Source organism: Lutjanus erythropterus, chromosome 4, assembly GCF_056507025.1.
Source record: "Lutjanus erythropterus isolate fLutEry1 chromosome 4, fLutEry1.hap2, whole genome shotgun sequence".
NCBI classification, from domain to species: domain Eukaryota; kingdom Metazoa; phylum Chordata; class Actinopteri; order Lutjaniformes; family Lutjanidae; genus Lutjanus; species Lutjanus erythropterus.
In genome coordinates this window covers 24,740,266-24,763,624 of record NC_139320.1, presented here as the reverse complement: position 1 = coordinate 24,763,624, position 23,359 = coordinate 24,740,266, and the positions used below count along the sequence as shown (strand labels likewise).

General features: G+C 37.2%; 4 protein-coding genes across 4 annotated transcripts; 1 reads left to right on the top strand and 3 right to left on the bottom strand.

Moving 5' to 3' along the window:
- The first annotated feature begins 724 nt into the window (after positions 1 to 724).
- On the top strand, positions 725 to 3,368 carry ndufc2 (NADH:ubiquinone oxidoreductase subunit C2). Its single transcript, XM_084717415.1, has 3 exons — positions 725 to 965; positions 2,390 to 2,533; positions 3,174 to 3,368. Exons 1-3 carry the CDS (start codon positions 827 to 829, stop codon positions 3,221 to 3,223), a joined length of 333 nt encoding a protein of 110 aa, XP_084573541.1. The 5' UTR covers positions 725 to 826; the 3' UTR covers positions 3,224 to 3,368.
- A 262-nt stretch (positions 3,369 to 3,630) lies between these two features.
- thrsp (thyroid hormone responsive) lies at positions 3,631 to 4,168 on the bottom strand. Its single transcript, XM_084716392.1, has one exon. It carries the CDS (start codon positions 4,085 to 4,087, stop codon positions 3,668 to 3,670), a length of 420 nt encoding a protein of 139 aa, XP_084572518.1. The 5' UTR covers positions 4,088 to 4,168; the 3' UTR covers positions 3,631 to 3,667.
- Positions 4,169 to 6,242: 2,074 nt separating this feature from the next.
- On the bottom strand, positions 6,243 to 11,024 carry guca1c (guanylate cyclase activator 1C). The gene is made up of 4 exons (XM_084717412.1): positions 10,099 to 11,024; positions 9,394 to 9,543; positions 8,635 to 8,722; positions 6,243 to 7,702 (listed from the first exon to the last, which is right to left on the bottom strand). The coding sequence occupies exons 1-4, from the start codon at positions 10,291 to 10,293 to the stop codon at positions 7,566 to 7,568; spliced, it is 570 nt and encodes a 189-aa protein (XP_084573538.1). The 5' UTR covers positions 10,294 to 11,024; the 3' UTR covers positions 6,243 to 7,565.
- A 4,290-nt stretch (positions 11,025 to 15,314) lies between these two features.
- Positions 15,315 to 21,815, bottom strand: c15h3orf52 (chromosome 15 C3orf52 homolog). Its single transcript, XM_084717411.1, has 8 exons — positions 21,731 to 21,815; positions 19,852 to 19,929; positions 19,217 to 19,282; positions 18,941 to 18,979; positions 18,426 to 18,558; positions 17,352 to 17,512; positions 16,014 to 16,084; positions 15,315 to 15,884 (listed from the first exon to the last, which is right to left on the bottom strand). The coding sequence occupies exons 1-8, from the start codon at positions 21,803 to 21,805 to the stop codon at positions 15,686 to 15,688; spliced, it is 822 nt and encodes a 273-aa protein (XP_084573537.1). The 5' UTR covers positions 21,806 to 21,815; the 3' UTR covers positions 15,315 to 15,685.
- Positions 21,816 to 23,359: the final 1,544 nt, after the last annotated feature.

Genomic DNA, 23,359 nt, shown 5'->3' with positions numbered 1-23,359 from the left:
ATATATGAGCTAGACGAACAGCGATGTGAAAGATAAACTAAAGTTTTGACAGACAGGTAACGATTTAAAAAATAATAATAATAATTATTATTATGGTTATTTTATAAATGAATGGCTTTTTGCAGCTTGTGTAAGTTTGTTATGAACGTTAAAAGGGCAGAAGGAATATACTACAGTTAATTTGCTGTACTATCCCATAGGCTGGTAGTGTCTAGAAGGGAATCCTTGATTTGTGAAATTCTCGCGAGAGTAAATATTGTAACCTAAACTATGATAATTCTCTAACCCTAACCAGGTGTTTTCTTTCTTTCCCCAGAGTTAGCCAGTTTTTATCCGTAGTGTGTTACATTAGAAAATATAATAATTTGGTAGTTAGTAAGTTAGTTAGTTAAAAACACTCAGAAACAATTAGTTCAAATCTCGCGACAGATTCACAGATCAGAGGTTCCCTTCTAGACAAGGCCACTTAGTTACTTATGCCACATAGGCTTACTGGTAATGTTAGAATGCTAGCCACTGCGAGAACTTCACTTAAATGTTTTATGCTTATTTTATTTTATTTTTTAAATTTAAAAATCAAATCAATGTGATGTAATCTAAAAATAATCTCCTTTATCGCTAAATGTAAAGTTTGACCGTCTATTTTTGGTTGCTAGGAAACAGAATACGCGGAACTGAAGCGGCTCGCGTTTGTTGTTTCCTATCGGACGTTTCTTTCGGTTGCACACCATGCCCTTGACTTCCTACGAGAGGTGATCGCGGATAAGTGAACGCAGGCAGCTGGGAGGTCGCTGAAATTTCTGAATTGAAGGGGAAAATTGTCGCCATGGGGTTGTTTCCAGACGAGGGAAAGTCTCTCCCTCCTCCGGGAATCGTGAACAGGAACTCGTTGTGGCTGGCCGGTGTCGGCTGGTGCTCCGCGATGCTTCATAATGCCATTAACCACAGGCCGCCGCTGAAATCAGGTTAGCATGTTTGCTAGCTGTCTTTCAGACTGCTCAGGCTACCTTGTCTTGGAAAGCGTATGCAACATTGTATCCCAACCTATCAACAGCCTGCACTAACATGGTGCATTTGTAAAAAGCCTGTCTGTGTAAAAGCAGAGCAAGTATTTGTTATGACACCTCAGTTATGACAGCTGAATTTGTATGGTTTAGTTTCCTACTTTTATTTGCTCTGGTCTCAAATAAGAAATATCTGTTAAATAATTACAATTTAACTATTGTTTAGTTCATCTACTGTAGATATGCATAGAACAGCCTAAGTAATAATGTGAGTATCCAAGGTATCGGCTTTGCTGAATACAAAATGGGCTATAAATGCTCCTAACAACATCTCCTCTGGTTCCGATTTTAGTTTCAGAGCTTCTTTAGATCCAAACGGTATACTCAGTTTAATATTTAGTTTAGTTTATTTGACAAAGGGTCAAATACATCATGTGACACTGTCAGGGATAGCACAATAAAGTCCAATACTTACTCCCCCCGTGGTCCCTGATGTGCCTTGTGTATTTCATTCTAGTTTTGTGGAATGAAATGTATGTGTATGTAGTTTTGCATATTAGGTAACAGTTTATTAAAAAACACACCAATGCATAGATAATATAAACATAATCCTTTTCAGTCATCACTTATGACCTATTTAAGTTTGAAGTGGTGGCTGTATCTGCAGAGACCCTGCTCTCTGCTTGTCTTTAATTTGTCATTGTCTTAGTTTGTCTTTAATTTCTTTATTTTTTCATTATTTTGCTGTGCTTGGGATGCTTTATCAACCCAACACTTCAGTAGTTAGGCAGGTAATGAAACTCAGCAATTCACAGCTTAGACAAATGCTACTGATTCTTGCTTCAGTTGTTCAGGTTGAGGTTCAGGAAGGCTATGTGCCCAAAAAAATGAGGTCAGCTCATTGTCAGAATACACTGAATGATCAGGTTTTTCCATCAATGGATTTTTTTTCTTGCCCCGATGGTACAGGCATATTCCAAGATGATAATGCCAGGATTCATCGGGCTCAAATTGTGAAAGAGTGGTTCAAGGAGCATGAGACATCATTTTCATACATGGATTGGCCACCAGACCTTCCAGAGTCCAGACCTTAACCCCACTGAAAATCTTTGGGATGTGCTGGAGAAGACTTAATGTAGCAGTCCGATTCTCCCATCATCACCTTGGCAAAAATTTACCGCAACTCTGGATGTTGTGGATGTTGTAACATTGCATAAGCTTATCGAAAAAATACCATGGCAAATTCATGCAATAATCAAAGCTAGAGGTGGTCCAATGAAATATTAGAGTGTGTGACATTTTTTTGGCCAGGCAGTGTTTTGTAGCATTGTCATGTTGTGTGCTTAAAACATATTCATATAATCTGTTCATCTTCTTTTTTTTAGGTGCTCATCGACAAGTCCTGCTGGCAACAATTGGTTGGTTTCTCGGCTACCATCTGACAAAATATGAAAATTACACTTACGCCAGACTTGATCGAGATATGAACGAATATATCAGACTCCACCCAGAGGAATTTGCAGCGAAGGGTGAGTACATTTTCAGTGTTTCTGCTCTAACAGAAGACACAAGAACCCTACAATACCGCTGTCCTCATAACAAAATGTTTCATGCACATTTCTTCCCATTCTGACATTTCACTCCATAATGGCAGTGCACAATTATTAAAGTATGAGAAGGGACAATGAATAGGCCCAAGTTGTATTGGATATCATCAATTGGTTTTTGATGAATATTTGTGGCCTGATGTTTGTCAAGTGAATCTAAACACACGTACAATTGTTTGAAGAAGGAACTGCAGTGTTGATGATATTTGTTTAATACAAGCATGTGGTACCCTGTATGAATAAATATTAATATTTCCTGTTTCAGCATGTTAAAAACAGTTTTTCTCTTTTCAGCAATTCTGTTGCATATTATCCTATATGAATTCACATGTTTTTCATATGTTTTACCATTACTAACAGCAGTCATATGCTCATAACAGACCAGAATCTTAAAACATGGTCAGTATCAGGGTTTTAAGTCTCATGCTGAGTAGTCTGTACCATAATTTTGTAAGTGTTTGAAGTACAATAGGATATTTGTCTGTTTTTACAGAGAAATTTAAAGCATGGTGGCTTATGTATGAGTGCAATAAAATGAATCCTGTTTCTTTTGTCTCACCAGAAACGAAGACTTTTGCAGAGATTGTCGAACCTTTCCACCCTGTGCGCTAAGTCTCTCTGGCTGGTGAAGTTGGAAGAAAGAGGGAGAGAGAAGACCACTAAACTACCATCTGTCTTTAATGGTCTTTTGTGAAATCTTTCTGTCATGTATTGTGTGAAATATAAGTATGTAAATAAAAATACTGATAACAAACAATTCTGACAAACTTTCCCGATTAGTCAAAATAATGATTCCCTATAAGGTTTGGATATACATAAATCAACCCTAGAACACTGCTTTGTTGTTTAATTATAATTTAATCAATCATGTATTACAGTTAGCAAATGAAGACATCAAATTGATCAGTTTTGGTGAAGCACATTTATTCCACAGGTATTAAGTTAGAAGGTTGGGGTCACAGAATGTAAAAAAATCAGGCGTTGAAGATGTTCCTGTGATTGTATTTTTTACAAACATTTGGTGTTTTGTTGATGTCCACATATCTTATGTGTTTTCTAATTTGCCACTCCAATGATGTCCATATATTTCTCAGTAAGACTCTGAGTCTTCTTGGTGAGGTCAGTCATCACAGAAAATAGTCCTTTCAGGTGGAAGTGGAAGAGAGCTTCGGGATCTGTATCCAGTAAAGGCTCCAGGGTCTTGTTGAGCACCGTGTTGTTCTTGGCCTTGTGGTCATCGAGGGAAACCAGGCTGCTCTCCACTGTGTTTCTTACGGCCTTGAGCATCAGGTAGTCCCCATACAGGTCACTGCAGGACTCCTCTGCTGCGTCACAGTCCCATGCCTCATCGGAGGGTACATCTCGCAGCAGGCTCGGCAGGAGAACGGTTTGTTCCATGTTGCTGACAGCTGAGCTGTATCGTCTCAGAGCCAGGAGCAGGCTGTTTCTGTTGAATTTGGCCTCGGCAGACTGCATGATTCCAGTTGGATGTGGTCGACTGTTCCTGTGCTGTGGTGGCTGACAGTAGGAAGCAGTGGGCAGTGCAAAGCCAGGGGAGCAGATACTGGTGAATTTATATGATGAGCACAGGTGGGTTGATCACTCCAGTTACGTAATTGCATCATCCGATACATTTGGGAACGCTTTGACTGCTATGTGGGGTCAAACCCTTATCTTTATTTGATGTACACAGTCTGAAATATCTCCAGGGTCATAATAATGTTTGACCACTGATCACCACATGAACCTCTGTCAAATCATTAACCAGGTTGACCATGACCTCTGAGGGCATAACATGGTTTGATATTAAGTTTAAAAAAAAGAGCTAAAGTATGTCAATGTTGATCCAAATTATAGAAACTTGTGTCAAGGTTGTGTGGGTTTTATCTGCAGGCTATCTAATAGACTTCAACTTCAGTTTCTTCTGTTGTCTATTTGCACAGAGTATTGCAAAGGTAAAGAGAACTTTGGTGATTAGTCTTAAATTGGAAAATGTACGCTTTATCATTACCCTGATATGGCCTAATCATAAAAATTAACAAAGTCAACAGTGGACTGACACGATCCAGATGGGCTTGCAGGGTGCAAACATTTGCGTCTGGTTCTGGTTTGCCTCAAAACTAAATGCTGGCTGATAATAAGGTTCTGTCATGTATGATGAGCTCTGGCATTTTCTGCAGAAATGGAAATGAAAGCTCTGCAGACAGTCTGTCCCTTGGCAGATTAACTCAGCAGATGAGCCAAGCACCACCCTGAACACGAAATACCAGTTTGTGTCACTTAAAAACAAAAACATTATTGTGTAGAATATGAGAGATGCTCTAGAGATAAGGCATGATTTAAAACATATTTTCATTCAGTGACAAAAAGCATGTTTGCAGTTTGAAACAGTGGTTGTTTTGGACACCATGCATTGACTTTGACATGTTTTTTTTTAAATTAGTTTTCATATCAAAACAGATTTCAGCTGCTAAAGTCAATAATGCTAAATCAGATAGGTGTTTGATTTTTTGCAATGTGAACAGTCATGGAATTCATGCAACTTTCACATCACTTTCTCATGCACCTGAAGTGTCCTCAAAGACTCTTGTGGAAAGGAGCCTACAGATAAACTTTAAAAGTAGCCCCTTGACATTCTTAAATTTTGGATAAAATCCATTTCTGTGAAACCATTCATATCAATCCCATCACTCCTGGCTCCAATTCTGCATCTACAGGCATCTCTGTACTGAAGTAGCAGCCATTATTATCATTATCATCTACCAACGAAAATTATGGCTTCCACTGCACATCAACTTGTAAATGAAACTGTAAATGCTGACTTCCGTGGCCTCCATGTCTACTTTCGCATGGCAGAGCACTGCATGTGAAGTCTTTGCTATTGTTCATTTGTGCATGTGGTTCACTTCAGGAGTGTGACCAGTTCACACTGGAATCACACTGGAGCCTGACATGGGCCACATTTAGAAGATAATGTGGACAACCAAACAAACAAACAAAAAAAAATCTAATCTGTGCAAAAAAAAAAAAAAGTTAAGCACCAAGCCTTAGAGAGTGATTAATTTGACCGGAATTTAGATTTAAAACTCCAATGGTTACAAAGCCTGTGTCCTGTTGACAGTGTTCTGCTCAACAGAATAGAGTTTTATGAAGCATGCTGCAAACATGCTCTCTTTGGACCATAATCAATAAAATCATAAAGCTATAATTCCTCAGTCTTTAAATATAAGAGTTGAAGTTGCATGCTGTATTTTGTTCTCTGCACGTAACTAAAGACAGATCTGGATCACGTCAGCTCTTGCGCTCACTAGATGGCATCATTCATCTCTTTCAGTGGTCAGATGTCTAAACAAGCAAATAATAATGCATCTACATGCAGTATGTGATATTATGTTACTTAACTTTTAAAAAACTTTTGTCACTCATGGAAGTTTAACATAGCCTCCAGTACTTGCTTCTGAACTGTGCATAACCATGTAGTGGGTATATTTCATTCAAGGAAAAAGTAGTCCAGTTTGTGCAATGTAGGCAGGATACACGAGGGACTTCTACTCCTGCAGCTTGATCTGGTGAAAAATGGAGGAATCAGACAGTAAACTGACAGAGTGAAAATTACTGAGGAAAAGAAACATTTTTCTTTAACAAAATATTGTATTGATTTTTAAGGCAACAGTGTAACCTTAATTATTGAAAAACAGTAAAACATTACATTTCATGTCAGATATTTTACATTGAGTCACTTTACATCCAGGTTTTATACAAGCAGCAGACATGGATGGATTACGAGATGACAGACCTGTGGGCACAGACACATAAAAGGCCCCCACTCCTCCCTTACTGGACGACACCCAGACTGAAAGAGAGTTTTTTTGGAGTTGTTTTGTGTCTCTTTGTGAAACTTGTGTCTCTGTAGTAGTTTTGTGTCCACTAAATGTTGTTTTTTGTGTCTTTGTGATGTTTTTTTGTCTCTTAATGGTACATTTGTGTCTCTGTAGCCAGCCTGTGTATCTTTTTGGTAGTTTTTGTGTCTCTTTGTGGTACTTTTCTGCCACTGTAGTTGTTTTGTATCTCTTTGTAGTAGCATTATTGACTTATGGAAAAGAAATGGTCACTTCAAACAGATGCTCTGTCCCAGGGGGCCTCCTTACACCTTGAGCTGCTGGTCCTGTGCCCAGGCCGTTCACTCATCCACCCATGGCACCAGTATAGATTTCATGTAGATTTTACAAGAGCAACAACAGAGAACACAGAACAAGCAATCTCAGCGAGTGTTTGAGATGTTAACCATACAACAAATATTCCATTATCTACAACAGCTGATCCTTTGCAGGGTTATGGGGAGGGGTTGAGCTGTCTAAGAGGTGGGATAGACCTACACCTTGAAGAGTTCTCTTCAACAGGACCTAATACAAATTAAAAATGGGAATATGTTCAATTATAAATTAATTAGAAGAATTTATAAATAACAGTAAGCAGTAGCCCACTCTGCTTTTCACTCTGCTTTTTGTTGTGCCTGAAAGTTGTGCAAACCAAGAGCCCCATACAATATTTCCAGCTCAATAAGCTCTTAAAATAAATCAAAGTGAGGTATCCGCCTCGCTTTGTGCCATTTTCTCTAAGGGGGCACGTGAAGGCAGATGGGCCTCCCTTCACTGAGACTCTCCAGACACATCACCCTAGGTGCTGTAAACCTTTTAGACCAGGAAATAGGAGAGCACAAGCAGAGGGAAGAGGACCAGTCCTCTGCTTCCCTTGGGCGACATACAGAGAGATGATATCCGCATGGGACTGTTCAGTCACTTCATTCAGTTCATTCTGTGCAGTTTGAGATGGAACTTGGCTCTTTGTCAATCAAGCACATACACTCTCTCCTCGACACTGCTGCATTCTGAAAATCCTCCAAAAACGATCTCGGTTTTCTCCACACAGTCCAGGGTGTTGATCAATCACAGATTCAGTTTATAGCGTTCTTCTGTTGACCTTTGATGATGATTTCAAGGACGTGGGTGAGATCCATCATCTTGTTGAGCATGTCCATGATGTCGGGATGGTCCCTGGCTCCACTGATGAACTCCTCCAGCGTCAGCTCACCTGAGGACACAAGTAGCAAAGATGATAATAATGTCATAATGGGGAATACCATTTTAAAATACCAGATAATATGTTAGGAAATTTTACGACTACTATTTTTGTTGATACTTCATATTAATGCAATATTTCACAAGTCTGCACGGTCATGGTGACATTACTTCTAACCAAAAACCCTGTTGTTATGTCTTGGGCTGGTAAATCATTATCTCGGCCAAGCGTAAACCTGGAGGGGATCATGGGATCACTTGTGTGTGTGACCAATAGACCTGGAGTTTGTCCGCAGCTCATCTCCAACATTAGTTGAACCATCAGCCAATTTTTTCTGTACATTCAAGACTGTATGCTGAAGGACCGCTGTGATTTTGAATTTTTTGAAAACTTTTTTCTCTTTTTTTAATGCCTCCACACCAGTGACGGCTGTGGCCACAGGTGTCCTTGAGGGAATTTCTTTAAACTTGGCACAAAAGACCACTTGGATACAAGGATGAACTGATCAAAGGTCACCGTGCCCTCATGTCCATCCCACTCTCCTGGACCCCACTATCTCAGCAATGCTTAGAGAGGATTACTTCAAATTTGGTACAATTGTCCAGTAGAACTCAAGGATGAACTGCTTAGATTTTGGTGGTCAAAGGTCAAGTTCATTTGACCTCACTAAACACATTTTTGGGCATAACTCAATAATTTATACACTAAAAAAGTTTCACACACGTCTAATAGGATACTAGCAGTGCAGGAGAGTAACTACTTACATGTAACTAGGTACATGTATTTAAATTACAAAATAAATTTAATTGTAATCCATTACAGTTACTGTGAAAAAATGTTATTATTCTATTCGGGGTCCCTGGTGAAGATCTGCATTCTACTGAGTGACCTCTTCTGGTTACATCATTACTTTAGTCCTGGATTCACAACAAGATGTTCTTTACCTTCTCCGTGGACATCGATCTTCTCATATATAAGAGTCACAATATCTTCTGGAGGGATGTCATAACTTCTGGTGATATCTTGAATAGCCTGACGGAAGAGTTCAAACAGTTAATTGTTATTTAAATGGACGATCTCATAGGTCTGTCATCTGAAGAAAACAGTCTTTCCTCATTCAGCTGCTGAATGCAAAAACTAACTACAAGTCTTAATAAGTGAGTAATATGTAAAACTAATCATCTTTTAAAAATACAATTTTATGCTACTAAATCTGCTCCTAAATCTGAAATTACACATACTAGTACTACTAACCCATGTCATACATCAACTTTGCTCCTCCAAAGGCTATGATCAGAACTGTGTCCATAGCAACAGCCTGTTTCTCATAGCAACAGTCTGCTGTTCAGAAATATCACACCTCCGAATGACATAATTGACCAATCAGAATTGAGGATTTAATGAAGAATAAATATGTATAATAAATTATATAGTTGAATGTTTTATCATTAGGGTTTCACTGAGGAACTGAGCATTTACAGTTTCGTGAATCGAGAAGCTTAGCTGCTCTTTGCTGAAAGAGAGGCAATGGGTTTAACTGCCCGTGAACTAGACATGACACCTAATCCAGGGGGCTTCTTATCTAACGCCAAGTCTAATGACCTTTCCCGTAACCTAATTCACTCACTAAAGAAGTCATACAATAATCACCATACAGATTAGGTTACATAACACACAAAGAAAAAAAAGAAAATATTTTGTACCTTAAATATAGTCTCCATCTCCTCCTTGTCAATTTTCCCATTTCCATCTTGATCGAAGAGCTTAAAGTACCACTTTAGTTTCTGGTTGATTTCTCCTTTCAGTAATAAACTTATTGCTGCAATGTATTCCACAAAGTCTATGTAGCCATCCTGCAAAAATACACATGAAAGATGGTTAGGGGAAGGACTATGGATGCATGTGTTTGCACTGCAACATCAAAAGTTATTATTTATTTTATACTATTTATATTCTTTTCAGATTTGTATCATTTAGCATTTTACCATTCTATGCAATGGCCATTCTGAAGAAACTATAGCAAATATTTACAGATAGTTAATCATGTATTTCTAGTGCACTATTTTTGACCTTTCATCCTAAGCTGAAGAGTTCAGGACTCATGGCATAGAGAAGAGCTGATCTCTACACTGTTGATCCCTCTTGCTGCAACCTTGTCTCCTATAAATTATGTGAGATCTCTAATTTCTCAGTCCTTTAATATGTTAGGCTACACTCTTCACAAAAAACATTTGAAATAATGCAGTGAGTCTCCTAATTTTCACTGCAAAGTTCAAGGTTCATGCATCAGGAATCCACCCAGCAACTCATCAGTTGGCAAATCATTACCAGACTGACCACAAGTTTGAGGAAATCGCATATTTTTTCCTGGGCAGAGAAGGAGAAATCTGTTGCAGGTGTTTTCTTACCCCATCCATGTCAAAAGTGAAGAAGACCTGGTCCACATAGCTGCTGGCCTCCTCTGTCATCCCATTCATTTCAAGCATCGTCTTGAGCTCAAAGAGTGTTATGAGCCCTGAAGGAGATTCTCTCATGAACTTGGTGTACCAGTGGTGCATGTCCTCCTCCAGGATATCATCCAGGCTGGAGCACTGGGTTCCCATTATTCTTCAAGAGGTACGATTTTGTCCAGAATCCTGCAGGGAGCTGGTGATGAAGTCGAGGCAGGAGAGGGTAGTGTGCGTACAGAGCCCTGGGAGCAATGAGGTCTGTCTGAAACCTCATGCAACGACTCCCTTAATCTTTAAGTCTCAGGACTGCCAAAAGGAGAGATAACCCTTTAATGGGATAACAGCAGAGTCTTCCAAGAACCTCAGGACACCACACGCTCTACGACTGAAGTGGGTTGATTGGTCATATCCAGGGGAGTTGCAACAAGGGTCTCCCTCAGTTTTGAACTCTTGACTCGGGAACAAAGTGGCATTTATTTTTTCTCTTTCTTTCCCCCACACTTCTATTCCGGTATTTATTTGTCTTTCATTTTCTCTTTTTTTCTTTCTTTTTACATTTTCCTTTAGTGACATATTTCCATTACTACTATAATTTTGTACTTTCATCTGTATACTCACTTGTCTTAATCTATGCAAATAAATGCTCTAAATTTGCCTACATAACTGTGCACCTATATTCAGAAATGTTATCACACACCTTTAGGATCCCTCAGGGAATTAACTGAGGGGATTCCTCTTGGAAAGTACTTATCCTCTTTTCAGCCATGAAGAGGAGACTAGAGGATATTTCTGACCTACAGAACAAACATTAAGCCCCTTATGAAATGTTATATAAAAATTATTATCCATGTTAAATATAGACATAAATAGTATGGGTGTGTTAAATAGATGAAACATGCTTTTTTTTTTTTGCAAAAGCTAATAATTTTTATATGTTGAGCTTATGAGTATTAAAAGCCCATTACTTCTAAAATATTTTGTTATCCGTTTTTTGAAGAATGACTTACACTTTTCAAAGACAACCAAGTAATTTGATTACACAAGAGGCAGTCCATGAGTTCTGACAGCACTGGCACTTTTAACTACATGTATCACTCTGCATTACAGATGTTCTATAAGCGCTGTAAAACTTTATAATAATAACCTTATTGGCAGTTTGTTTATGAGATCTTATTATTTAGCCTTTAACTCCCTGGTGATCACCCTGTCAGCATTTATACTGCCACCACAGGCTTGCAGTTGCTTACTTTATCCCTTACGTAGATGTTAACTTACCAATATTACACAAACTCTATGAAAAAGTTGAAGCTTCACAGCGCTGTGCTGGGTCCTGAAGACAAAATCCCAAAACAAAAGCTCAGTATAATGTGCCTGTGCAGTAAGTTCGCTGATACATACACTCCTCTTTGAACTGCTTTCAGACTCAGCTAGCAACATTAGTGTGCAGGAAAATGTTTCTGTAATAATAAATAAATTAACAAAAAACAAATGATTAGTAATTCATAGTGGCTTATTACTATTAAATAATGCAGAAGTTGTAGAACTGTTGTATGAAGCAATATTACACTCAAGTTCATGCTGTTGTACTGAATCTCAGCACTGTTGTGATTTGGTTGTTGGTTTGGTTGACAAAGATAATCACAACTGTGTGATGTCACTTTAATAATGATGACTGGCCAAAAATGAAGAGGTTGCTGCTGGGGCTCAGTTTGGACATGAGGGGAGCTTATATCATTGAGGGATACTGCAGAAGAGTGCATATGTTGTGCTGGTTTGCAACAATTTAATAATACATTTAGGACACAAGAAATTAAATAAGAGCTAAATACACAAAAAAGTGAAGATCATCCAGTAGAAGTATACTTGTCTGCATGTTTAATCCCTTCAGTATATTTTGTACCTGCTCACTGACTGTAATTCAGTCAGACCTCTCAGGTCATCAGGTCATGGTACCTGTATCTGTGCCTAGAACAAGATCTAGCTCTGGTCAGTTTTTTGCAGGTGGTTGTCGGTGTTGTTGTTCTTGTACTGTTTTGTTGCTGTATGCACTTTGATGTAAAGCACATTAAGTTTAATGAAATAAGTAAAATTGGCTTTCCTAACATTTTTAAAGAATTTGTATTGCCTTTCAGCCTTCGTTCCCACACCCAGGCCAAACACCTTCATGTAATCTCTGTCAGTGACAAGCAAAGAAGGTATTACACTTAAAAACATATTTGCCACTTTTCTATTAATGTTGAGAAACTGAAACCCAAATCCAACTGTTCATGTTGACCGTAAAATAACAAGAAGTTCCTTAAGACACGTTAAATAATCATCATTCTAATGACTGAAGCCTCATGATGAAAACTAGATTTATACTTAAAGACATTCAAGACTATATTTTATTTTGTGACAGCGGTCAAGACAATAAATCTATAAGATGGATAAATATATGTTTAACCAGCACTGTTGACCCATGGCTGACCTCCGAGGATTATGGGTACGATAAAACCTTGAGAGAAGTGAAACGCTGCTTAAACCAATCAGGCAATCAAAGCTTAGAGTGCTTATTATAGTTAATCTGACTTCAGACGATCAACAATTCTCAAAATGGGATTGAGAAAATGAATCACCTACAGAAAGCTGGTATCAAGCCTATCAGGTTTATGTACACAGTCAGGATCCGTGCTGCTGCCCTGTGCCATGGCACATGATCGCACTGCTGCCAACAGATTAAAAAAAGTGTTTACTTAAACAGAATAGAGATAGACACCTGCAGAAAATACCCTCCCTAACATTAAATACAGTCAAGAGCAGCTCAGGCCAACTAAAGTTGTCCAGTCTGAATCGATAAATCCAGTCCAGTGCAGGTTTTTTCTTGTTTATCCCAACAGCTGCAATATTTGAGAGTTTCAAAGAGCAGGTGGGGTAATTTAGTTTTTTTTTTTTTTTGTACAGTAATAAGGTGTTGAAATATCTTGGATTGCACTGATGCACTGCTGTTTAAACTTGACCTTTTGACCAGCATGTGACTGTCAAGGACATTTGAGAACTACATGTGAAAACATATTTCGCCTTCAGTAAAAAAGGAAAAAAATGAGTATTTCCTTCCATATACAGTACTATTAAGAATTCATGACAAACAAAATATTTCCTTGTTATGTAATCCTAATTGCAATGATAATTTATATCTATATAAAATTCAGGTATAATTTCTATGCCAATAAAGTACTTATTTACACCATATCTGGGTATTTAATTATTCCACAAAAAAACAAAAAACAAAAACAGGATTACCTGATTGTGAAGTTAAGCTGTAACTAAAAATTCACTTGAGCTTCACATTAACTGCCGTGACAAAATATATCTGTAAAAATATTCTTTATTTGAGAAAATACAGGTCTCACATTTTATCTTACATGATTATTTTATCAAACCAATATCATCAAATTTAACTGGATGTGTTCTTGTCACAGAAATGAACTGAAAAAAAAAAAAAAAAAAAAAACTCGACATGGTAATTAGTGTGTTAATTGGCTCAAACGTCAGCTCTTTCCATGAAGTGCTGTACCAAGAGTAACAAGATGACTAATTAAGAACCATGTGGTGGAAGAATGACTGTTTCTGACTGGTTACCGCGGCATAAACATTATGCAAAGCTGTAATCTCATTAGCGGACGGACATGTTGACTTGATCACTGTCAGGAAAAGCAGTCTGCAGTCTGACATACTGACACAGTTCTAGTTGATGAACAGGTTACACACCAGCAGTGCTATTAAACGATACAAACACAACTCAAGGAGAAAAAAATCAGTGTGGACAAATGCACTCAGGAAGCAGTACCTGTCCACCTGTATGTGGTAAGTCCAGCAGGTCAATGAGGACAAAACCTGAGAGCTGTATATGCATGTCAAACAAGACCAACAAATGCGACGCATTTAGACTGATTTACGCCAACAAAGATTAATTTAATCTAAGGTTAGGTAATCAGTTTTATCAAACTAGGTTTAAAATGAGTATATTCAGAATCAAGCAGAGCTCTCCTGCACAATTAAAAACTAATCTCAGTTCGTAAACCCAAGTTTAATGATGTAATACAAAATTATGTATTTCATCAGTATGGAGATGCTTGCTTACATTATTAAAATACATAAAGAAATAAAAAATAAGTTTGAGACCTGTCAGGACCAAGTAAGTAAAATAAGAGGGGGGAAACCATTAACTTTTGGCTGCTACGCATTCCTTAACAAAATATGACATTGTTTGCTAGCTTGCTAAAAGGCACAAAAACTCCTGTTATATTGTTTGCCAACTCGTTAAATGTTTGAAAAACTGTTATATTGTTTGCTTAAAAGTTAACTATACGTTGCATTATATACTCACACACTCTCATAAGTTATCTAGCCTAGTCAGCACCTTTGGAGAAGAGAAGAGAGGAGAACTTGTCTTTCTCAAATTATAAACTTGGTGACAGAAATAACAGATACAGATCATAAAATCAGTTAGTTTACGTTTGTCCCTCAACTTTCTGTGCTGATAATTTTTCTCAGTACCTCTCAAAAAGCAGGTATTTTAAAAGTTAAACCTGCTCAAGTGTAAAGTTAATACTGGATCAGATTTTAAAAACGAGCTTAAAGTTTTAACAGAATTAAATTTGATCTAGCGATACAGTAAAAACTTAACTGGTTTAAAGAGTTAAACCATACTTTAATCTGGTTTGAATTTTAATCCTAAACAGAGTATTGGTTCTTTGCATATAGAATATACATACATAGACTTCAGTTACAAAATGATTGCTCCAGCAGGCAAATTATCCTGCACAGTTCTCTAAAGCTGATTTTCCTACAGTGTTTGTCACTCTTTAGGCAAATATTTTAGTAGCCTTCCACAGTTTGCAAATAAGGTTTGGTGGAGGGAAATGATGGCACAGATATGCAAATATAAACACTTGTATTGCCATTAATAGTACTTATTCAGCTGCAGGTTTTGTACAAAATGACCATACATGAATCACAGTGATAGTCAAGGAAAGAATATAAATAATTACAGCACTGGCATTCATATCAACACTATTACAGTTAACACAAACTTGGAGTTAAACAATGCACAGTCATACACAATAAAATCTTAAATACAGTTTGAAAAATTGTGTCAGGTATTCTGCAAAGTCCTGTTTTTTTTTTTTTTTTGTTGTTGTTTTTTTTAGCAATCTCTTGTGAGTTAAATCACTCAGTTTGACAGCAGGCAGATGTCCATTTTACCTGATAAATCCTGCACTGTTGATTGATTTTAATTAAGAACAGTCTTAAGAGCCTGTTTAACAGACAGTGACATCATCAATATGAACTACAGCTGCATTGGGTTTGTGTGACTGTGGTCACGTACTTTCCTGTGGTAAAGCTGCGTCGTATGCAAACAGACTCGTGGGAGAATCACACTAAAGCCTGACAATCATATGCTGCAAACATGCACCATGCGTATGAGGCTTGGTGTTTGCTCAGTGTCTCATTTAAATACCAAATAAAGTAAGATACACAGCTGTCTTTTTGTGAAAATGTGTCATTATTGGTGTGCTAAAAACATATTTAGTGAAACTGGATCAATGTACATCTGCTGTGACTCATCTAGCTCCTGGTCATACAGGAACTGTCTGAACACGTTGTACACCACCTCCCTGCTCAGAGTGAAGTTTCTCAGCTGATCCTGCTGCTCTTCAGGCATGAGAAATGTCAGCTGGTAGCCAGCGATGACGGAACCGTTTCTGTGGGGGAGAATAAAAAGAGGTGTTTTCCTCGTGAACTGTACAAATGACAAAGCTGAAGCCAGGGTTTTCCATGTAACAGTGAAGAAAAATGCAGTCAAGAACCATGCAGTCAAGATGTTTGTTTACCTGAAAGCAAATATCTCAGCTTTAGAGAAGTATCTTCCCAGAGCAGGGGAGGCTCTGTAGAGGTCAGAGATCTGGGTGGGGCAGGTTCAGACATGCAAGCAAACAATGAGAATGAGATTTTTTTTGGCTGATACTAACCTACTTTCGCTTCATTGTTAGCTCTATTATGCCGCAGAGGGCTTTTCGTTTTAAAGTCTCTGTCAGAGATAAAACCAGCTACTGAGGGCTTTCAGCTCTTGGCAGCAGGAGGTACAAACAGGTTTTTGTTTTGTGAAAACATTACTGTCTCTGTCGAGAAGGTGTTTTTCACTCTGAAGTGATGGATTTAACATCAAAATAATATGCTGTTGTCAGACCACAGTGAGATCAGTGTGAAATCCACCTTAATACTTAACCAACTTTAGCCCTTTTTCAAATATTTTGTTGCTGTGTATTTTCTTGTGTTTTATTGATCATGTTCTTCTGTAGTGTATGTTGGTAGCGTGTGTTTTTAATATAAAGCACATTGATGTTACTTGTAATAAAATGTGCTATATACTTATACCTTGCCTTAACATTTCAATCCTGCTATTATCATTAAGTACGTTTTACTGTACATACTGCCTCTACATATTTCACACATTGTTGTATTGTGATCACCTATGTTGTATGCAACTCTTTTACAGTACACTAATAAGACAAAAGTTGTACTTTGTACATACATACATCTAATGGTACGATTTACAACACTTTGATCCAAAGCAACGTATATCTGAGAGCTAAGATGTAACAAGCCGTACTTTCAAAACACTACTATCAAAACAGACAACTTGAATAATATGTTCATTGTTCAGAATTAAACCCTTTATTAGACCCATATTAGTCTTTATTAGAGGGTAATTACAGAACAGAACTGTACAGTAAACTAAAGTGTATTAAATCATATTATCTGCCGACAGTATTACAATAAGTCTGTGCAGTCACATAATGGACAAATTGTTCCTCTACCTCTAGAATTTTGGCCATTACTTGGTAGATCTCATTCACATATTGTTTTTAAATCGGGAATTAAAAGATATATTGTTATATGTTAAGTGTGAGTTTACAGTACAGTTCTATTGTTCACTCTTCTGAAGTCTAATGTTCTTTAAGAACATATTATTATTTCTAGTTTTTGTCCAATTTAATAGAAATATATCTTGTTATGTCTCTGTTCATGATGTTAAAATAAATGTGGTTGCCAGGAGACACACCACTGACACAACAGCAGCATCAACAGTTATTATATATACTGAGTTACAAATACAGCAAATTAATATTAAGTACATTATTTAAAAATAAGCTCATAGTTGGCCAGACCTTTTGTTGAAGGTTTGCAGCGAGTGCTTGGCTTTCATTGGAGGACAGGGTGAGAAGTTCCTCTTTGAAGACCAGATTGGGCAGTTGGAATCTTCCACTGAAGTGCAGAGGAACTTTAAACAACGAAAGGTCAAAGTTCTCATCTGGATCCACTTGGATCACTGCTCAAAGAGGAAATGCGTCAAAACTCACAATGTGTCCGCTGTATCATTATGTTAAGACTAGCTGTCAATCGTTTTATATATCTGAAATGGTCTAAAGTCTGTTTGCACAGTGTGTTCATGTTTTGTTCCAGCATTAGCATTTCTTAAACACTTACATACTGGCCTTTAGCTTGCCATGACCTTATAACATCTGTGCTACAAAGTATGATAAGTTACAGATCAAAGTCATTTAAAGAAATTTAAAACCTGGCATACCTGACTTCTCACTCTGTTTTACTTGTAAGCTTTAATAAATGTAGCATACTCTGTGGGGATAGTTTGGATTATTTGATGTGGGGCTGTATGAGGTATTTATGAATAATCGGTGTATCACCTACGGTAGATGGTGGTCAGCATGCCCTCAGTTTGGAGAAACAGAGAGGAGTACGAGCATTGTGTGACTTTGGCGAATCAGAGCTATCCTCTTAATATACCAAAGCCACAAAATAACACAAGCAAATTAACAGATTGAGGCAACAGTAGACCAGGAACTCCTGTGTTTTGCAAGATAAAATTATTGATTACACCTCTGGAGTTTGGTTGGTTTGGCAAGAGCAATAGTTGGCTTATTTAAAAGAAGTTTCCCATCAGAAATGGTTGTCTGACAGCAAAGTAAAGCAACTGATATTGTTTGTTTTAGGTAAACCTGTTTTAAGTGGCTAAAATATGTTTTGTTGCTGACCCTGTCCATGGCAGTTCAAGGCTGGTGCTGGTGCTCTGCTCTGCTTCTCCAAAATGGCTGAGTGCCATCACCATCTACTGTAGGTAATACTTTTACTGCCGATGAGTCCCTTACACAACCCCACTTCTAATAATCCCAACTATCCCTTTAACACTCGTTAACATGCGCACACTCATCATGAAACTTTACCTGAGCACACGACCAGTGAAACTGTAATTGCAGCAACGATGAGGAAAAAGATGAAGACTATGACCATCCATAGTTTGACTCTCCAGAAGACGACCTTATCCAGCTCTTCCTTTAGCCTGCACAAACTGCTAGTCTAAAGGCATAATGAAATGTCTTTATCAAGATATGGCTACAGCCTATATAACGGCTCAAGTTTGATACTAAGACAGGAGTATCACTTTAGTGACACATAATTAAAGGAAAATTCTGAAAGAGCATTTAAACATTATTCAGAGTTACACAAACAGAATTCTGTTAATTATTGACAGACATCAAGAAACAAACAAACAAAGGGAAAAAGAAACAAATCTGATAGCATCCATTGAAGTTATTTACAGCTACACTGCTGGAGAGGAAAATAACTCAGTGAGTTTTCAAATGGCGGCAGGAAAGTTACACTTCCTTTATTCCCTGTGTAGGAGGAAATACCAAATAACCAAAAGAATGTTAACATCTATTACTGGAAGTCTTCATACCTCTCGTGGAGTCGATCTGTTTCCCAGAAAACCAGCAGTCTATGAAAAAAGTCACAACACACACATGTCACTTCTCTCTCTTTACTTTATGTGGTAGAAGTCATCTATGGACAGTGTTCTGATTCATTCACTCACAAAAGAACTGAAAGTAAGTTGCAGACAAGAAGAAGAAGTCCCTTTTTGCCTTTTATGTATGTGCTATTTATATCTTTAACAGACTGTAAGTAAAGATACACAGTAAAGATACACAGGAGCAGAACCTTGATAGAAACCCACCTGATTGGAAAGCAACTCATCTGTCTCTCTTGCATCATTGACCCCATCTCCATTACCTCTTACCACCTAGGAACAGGCAAATATCAATCCATGTTACAATGAAAATCTACATCACAAAGGAAATTTTTGTGCAAACTGATTACAATGTATGTTACATTGAGCTGTAACTAAAGATTATTTTCATTCTCGATTAATATCTTGATTATTTTCTTGACTAATCGATTAGTTGTTTTAAGCAGAAGAAATTGCGAAATATGTCCATCACCGTTCACAAAGCTGGATGTTTTTCAAATCGCTTGTTTCATCCATCCAGCAGAACAGACTAGAATTGATAACAATTAATCAACAATAGTTGTTAAGAATTTGATCAATCATGTAAAATGTAATCGATCTACTATCAAATAAATATCTGCGCAGATAATTTGTGTTATCTGATGGTTTGGTAATTCATTCACTTCCAAAAGGGGTGAAAGTGGCGAGCACAAGCTGTTGCCACAGAAACAAAAAGAGCTCCTTTTTTGCCTTTTACACAGAAATGAAAATATAATGAAGAAAACGTATAGAATTATTATCCTATGAACGGACTGTAAATAAAGATAAAGATTAAAGATAAAGATTGATTGATGGAAACTCACCTGAACCGAACTCAACCCATCTGAGTCTGTTGCATCGTTGGTCCTACAGACTGCACCATCTCCATTACTTGCTGTTGCCTTGGAGACCGGAAATATTGGAGAATTCAGTATTTAATTTTATGAGTTCAGTGCCCAATCATAACATATGAAATGCGACATCACAAATATTTTTTTTTGTGCAAATGTATGACGTATATTCAGTGGTGGACAGTAATGAAGCACATTTACTTGAGTACTGTACTTAAGTACATTTTTTGAGTATCTGTACTTTACTTGAGTATTTGTTTTTTTGGAAACTTATTACTTTCACTCCACTACATTTCAAAGACAAATATTGTACTTTTGACTCCACTACATTTCTAGGAAGGTTGTTTTTACTTTTCGACTGAGCTTTGAAGTCAGCTGTTGCTGTTTTTTCTTTTCTAAAATGCAATTGGTCACATGCTGTGTTCCTCACAGAAGGAAACCAATCACAGTAGCTCCTCTCAAATGGGACTGATGTAAAAGTGGAAATACATCATCCAGGTGCACTCTGTAACAAGAACAAGCAAGCTCTCCCTCTTTCATTCAAACAAAAAGCTGTAATGGTGACGGCAGGAGAAAGACAAAATTAAATCTCAAGATGTTATTATAATTATTCATTATTCCAGGTAGCTTTTAAAGTTGGATTGTTTTTATCGGGGTGAAAAATACAGCATAATTCATGTATATATACTGCCTCTGAAGACAGAAAGAAATCTCAGTTATTTAACAGACTTGGAGAACTCCTTACAGTTGGCTTCAATCTAATTTTATGTGGTGATTTTAATACAGTTACATCAGAAAATGACAATAGCTGTCCTTTTTGGTTTTGATTGTATTTCTATGCTGAAGTGTTTATAGGTGTTTCTATAGGCTTTGTGTAGCAGAGTGGTTCTACAAGCATCAGTGCATCATTAGATGGTTTCAGAGAGTTACAAGCTTCTGTAAATGCATCATGAAAACAATACAGCATGTATTGATATTAGAAAATGTACTTTGTAATTTGTACTTTTGAATACTTAAGTATTTTTAAAAACATGTACTTTTGAACACTTAAGTATTTTTAAAACCAAGTACTCTAGTACTTTAACTCAAGTAAAATTTTGACTGAGCAACTTTCACTTGTAGTTGAGTAATATTTGACCAGGAGTATCTATACTTTGACTCAAGTACTGGGGTTGAGTACTTTGTCCACCATTGGGTATATTACATAGAGGTCCATGACATGAGATGATAATCATTAAGAATTTGATCATTCACGTAAAATTGAATCGATCTCCCTTCAAATAATGACCTGAAATATAGTGGAGATTATTTTTATGAATCTGAACTGCATGTTATCTGACGTTCAGCGTCTCTATCTTTCATAGAGGCAAATGCAGTCAGAGAACATGCAAATTGCTGCTGTGGAAATAAAGCTGTGACTGAGAGGGAAAAAAACACATTCGGTAATGTTTGGCATAAGCTAATTTTTTTTGTTTTGCTAAGTACTGAATTGTTAATGTTACCACTGTTTCCACTCATTTATAAAAGTGCTTACAATTTGCAACTTTAGTAAAATCTTCACATTTAAAAAGATGGAAAGAGAGATATTTGGCATTTTGCTTGAAAAAGTATTCAAACAATCAATTGATTATCAAAGTAACTGATTAATTTCCTGACGACTGACTATTTGATTAATCAACTATTTGTTTCAGCTCTAATGTTACATGGGGAAAAAAGCAAATACAGTAGTACACTATGTAGATAGGCTGTTAATATGCTTCTAGTTATTATCACAATTGTTTTTAATCATACAATATTGTTATTAGAAGTATTACTATAATTATTGGCAGTAGCTCTGTGATATAAAACTCACCTGTTCATCAGACAAATGTGTTGTCCTATCGTTCCCATTACTCCTGAACGTCTCCATCTGAATTCCAGTCTCCATGTTGGTTCGCTTCCAAATGGGGGTTATTATAATAGTTACCCAACCCGGAAGAGCCTGAACACTTTACTCTTTAAATAATGAAACTAAACTCCGCGGGGACATGAACGCCTCGGCTGCGGTTCAAAAACCCAACATTTCCTCTAAAACCGGGTCACTCAGCGAGTTCACACTGTCAGTGACCTGACAGCCCGTGGGTGCGCGTTTTTAACAGACGGGAACGTCTTCTCTCACTGTCGTCCCCCTCCTCTCTCACCCTGCCAGGTGAGTTCCTTCAAGTTTCAGTGCATCTGACGTCGGAAGGCGTTGACGAGTATCCTGAAGAAACAATGTGGGAGGAAACTTGAGCAGAAAGTGACGATTCAACATGACGGTTTTCTTTCTACGTGACATGAGTGAACTGCGGGTCACAATCAGCCGATTTACAGCTGCTGAGACACATAATAAAAGTAAAAACAACGGAAACTGTGCGTAAAGTCTTTTATCCTGACTGTATCCTGAGATATTTGAAGTATGCACACCACGTGACCCAGTTTTTTTCCCGCAGGTAAAGGCTTGGATATATTGTCGATGGTTAAATATTTACTCAACCAAGGCAGGATGCATATGATGGGTCAGATGGCTGCTGGGGACTGTTTTATTGCCGCAATTATCAAATATAAGTGATTATTCAAATGCATTTGATGATGTGAACTGACTGCTTTTTCAAAACTATTTTTGATAAGAGATTACATAACAAAAATCAGCCATAAATTTAGCTGTCAGCTGAATAACACATCACATCCAAGTAGGCCCTATTTATGTGTATATATATATATATATATGTATATATATATATATATATATATATATATATATATATATATATATATATATATATATTAATACAGTAGGCTAAGGCACATATTTACAGTGTGCAACTCCTCTAGATGTCACCTATTGGTAGGCCTGCTTTTAACTTTATTCTGGACAAAATAGTTTAAAAAGGGACTAACAGTATCAAACATGGGCTTGTGAAGATATACAGTCAAGTTACGTTGCAATTTGGGAGATAAAGCACCAATTACAAGGGATATAAATATTTTTTTTCAATAATTGCAAGCGCTGCAATTCTAAATAATCACCACTAGAGGTCGACAAAGGTCACGGTTGAAAATCTGGATGAATTACAGTGTTAGCAAAAAGTTATATACTAGGCTTAAACATCATGCTAATAATGCCTTCAGGACACTCCTAAAAGATTACCAAATTGGTGTGCACATAGTAACTGATAAATAGTGATTATATTAATATATGATTTGACAGATTATGGCAAAGCATTCATTTTAATTCCTGAGGCGAAATGCTCTATAAAAGCCAAACTGAACATTTGAAGAGTCAGAAAAACTGTTGTTTGTTTTTGTTTTGGAACAGAAAATCATCCAGTTTTGCTCACCACGTCTTATCCTTTTTTGCCCTCAGGTGTGCATAAACAACAGGTTATATAAACTTATTTGTAAAATACAAAAATGTGAAATCATTGAAATCTTATCAGTGTCAGCCATGAGATGCAGGTAA

Coding starts and splice junctions, on each gene's coding strand:
- ndufc2 (XM_084717415.1), top strand. CDS start 827: ATGGGGTTGTTTCCAGACGAGGGAAAGTCTCTCCCTCCTCCGGGAATC. Junction 966..2,389: donor CAGGCCGCCGCTGAAATCAG/GTTAGCATGTTT, acceptor TCTTTTTTTTAG/GTGCTCATCGACAAGTCCTG. Junction 2,534..3,173: donor AGAGGAATTTGCAGCGAAGG/GTGAGTACATTT, acceptor TTGTCTCACCAG/AAACGAAGACTTTTGCAGAG.
- thrsp (XM_084716392.1), bottom strand. CDS start 4,087: ATGCAGTCTGCCGAGGCCAAATTCAACAGAAACAGCCTGCTCCTGGCT.
- guca1c (XM_084717412.1), bottom strand. CDS start 10,293: ATGGGAACCCAGTGCTCCAGCCTGGATGATATCCTGGAGGAGGACATG. Junction 9,544..10,098: donor TCACTTTTGACATGGATGGG/GTAAGAAAACAC, acceptor GTATTTTTGCAG/GATGGCTACATAGACTTTGT. Junction 8,723..9,393: donor AGATGGAGACTATATTTAAG/GTACAAAATATT, acceptor CTCTTCCGTCAG/GCTATTCAAGATATCACCAG.
- c15h3orf52 (XM_084717411.1), bottom strand. CDS start 21,805: ATGGAGACTGGAATTCAGATGGAGACGTTCAGGAGTAATGGGAACGAT. Junction 18,980..19,216: donor ATGAGTTGCTTTCCAATCAG/GTGGGTTTCTAT, acceptor CTTTTTTCATAG/ACTGCTGGTTTTCTGGGAAA. Junction 18,559..18,940: donor ACAGATCGACTCCACGAGAG/GTATGAAGACTT, acceptor TTATGCCTTTAG/ACTAGCAGTTTGTGCAGGCT.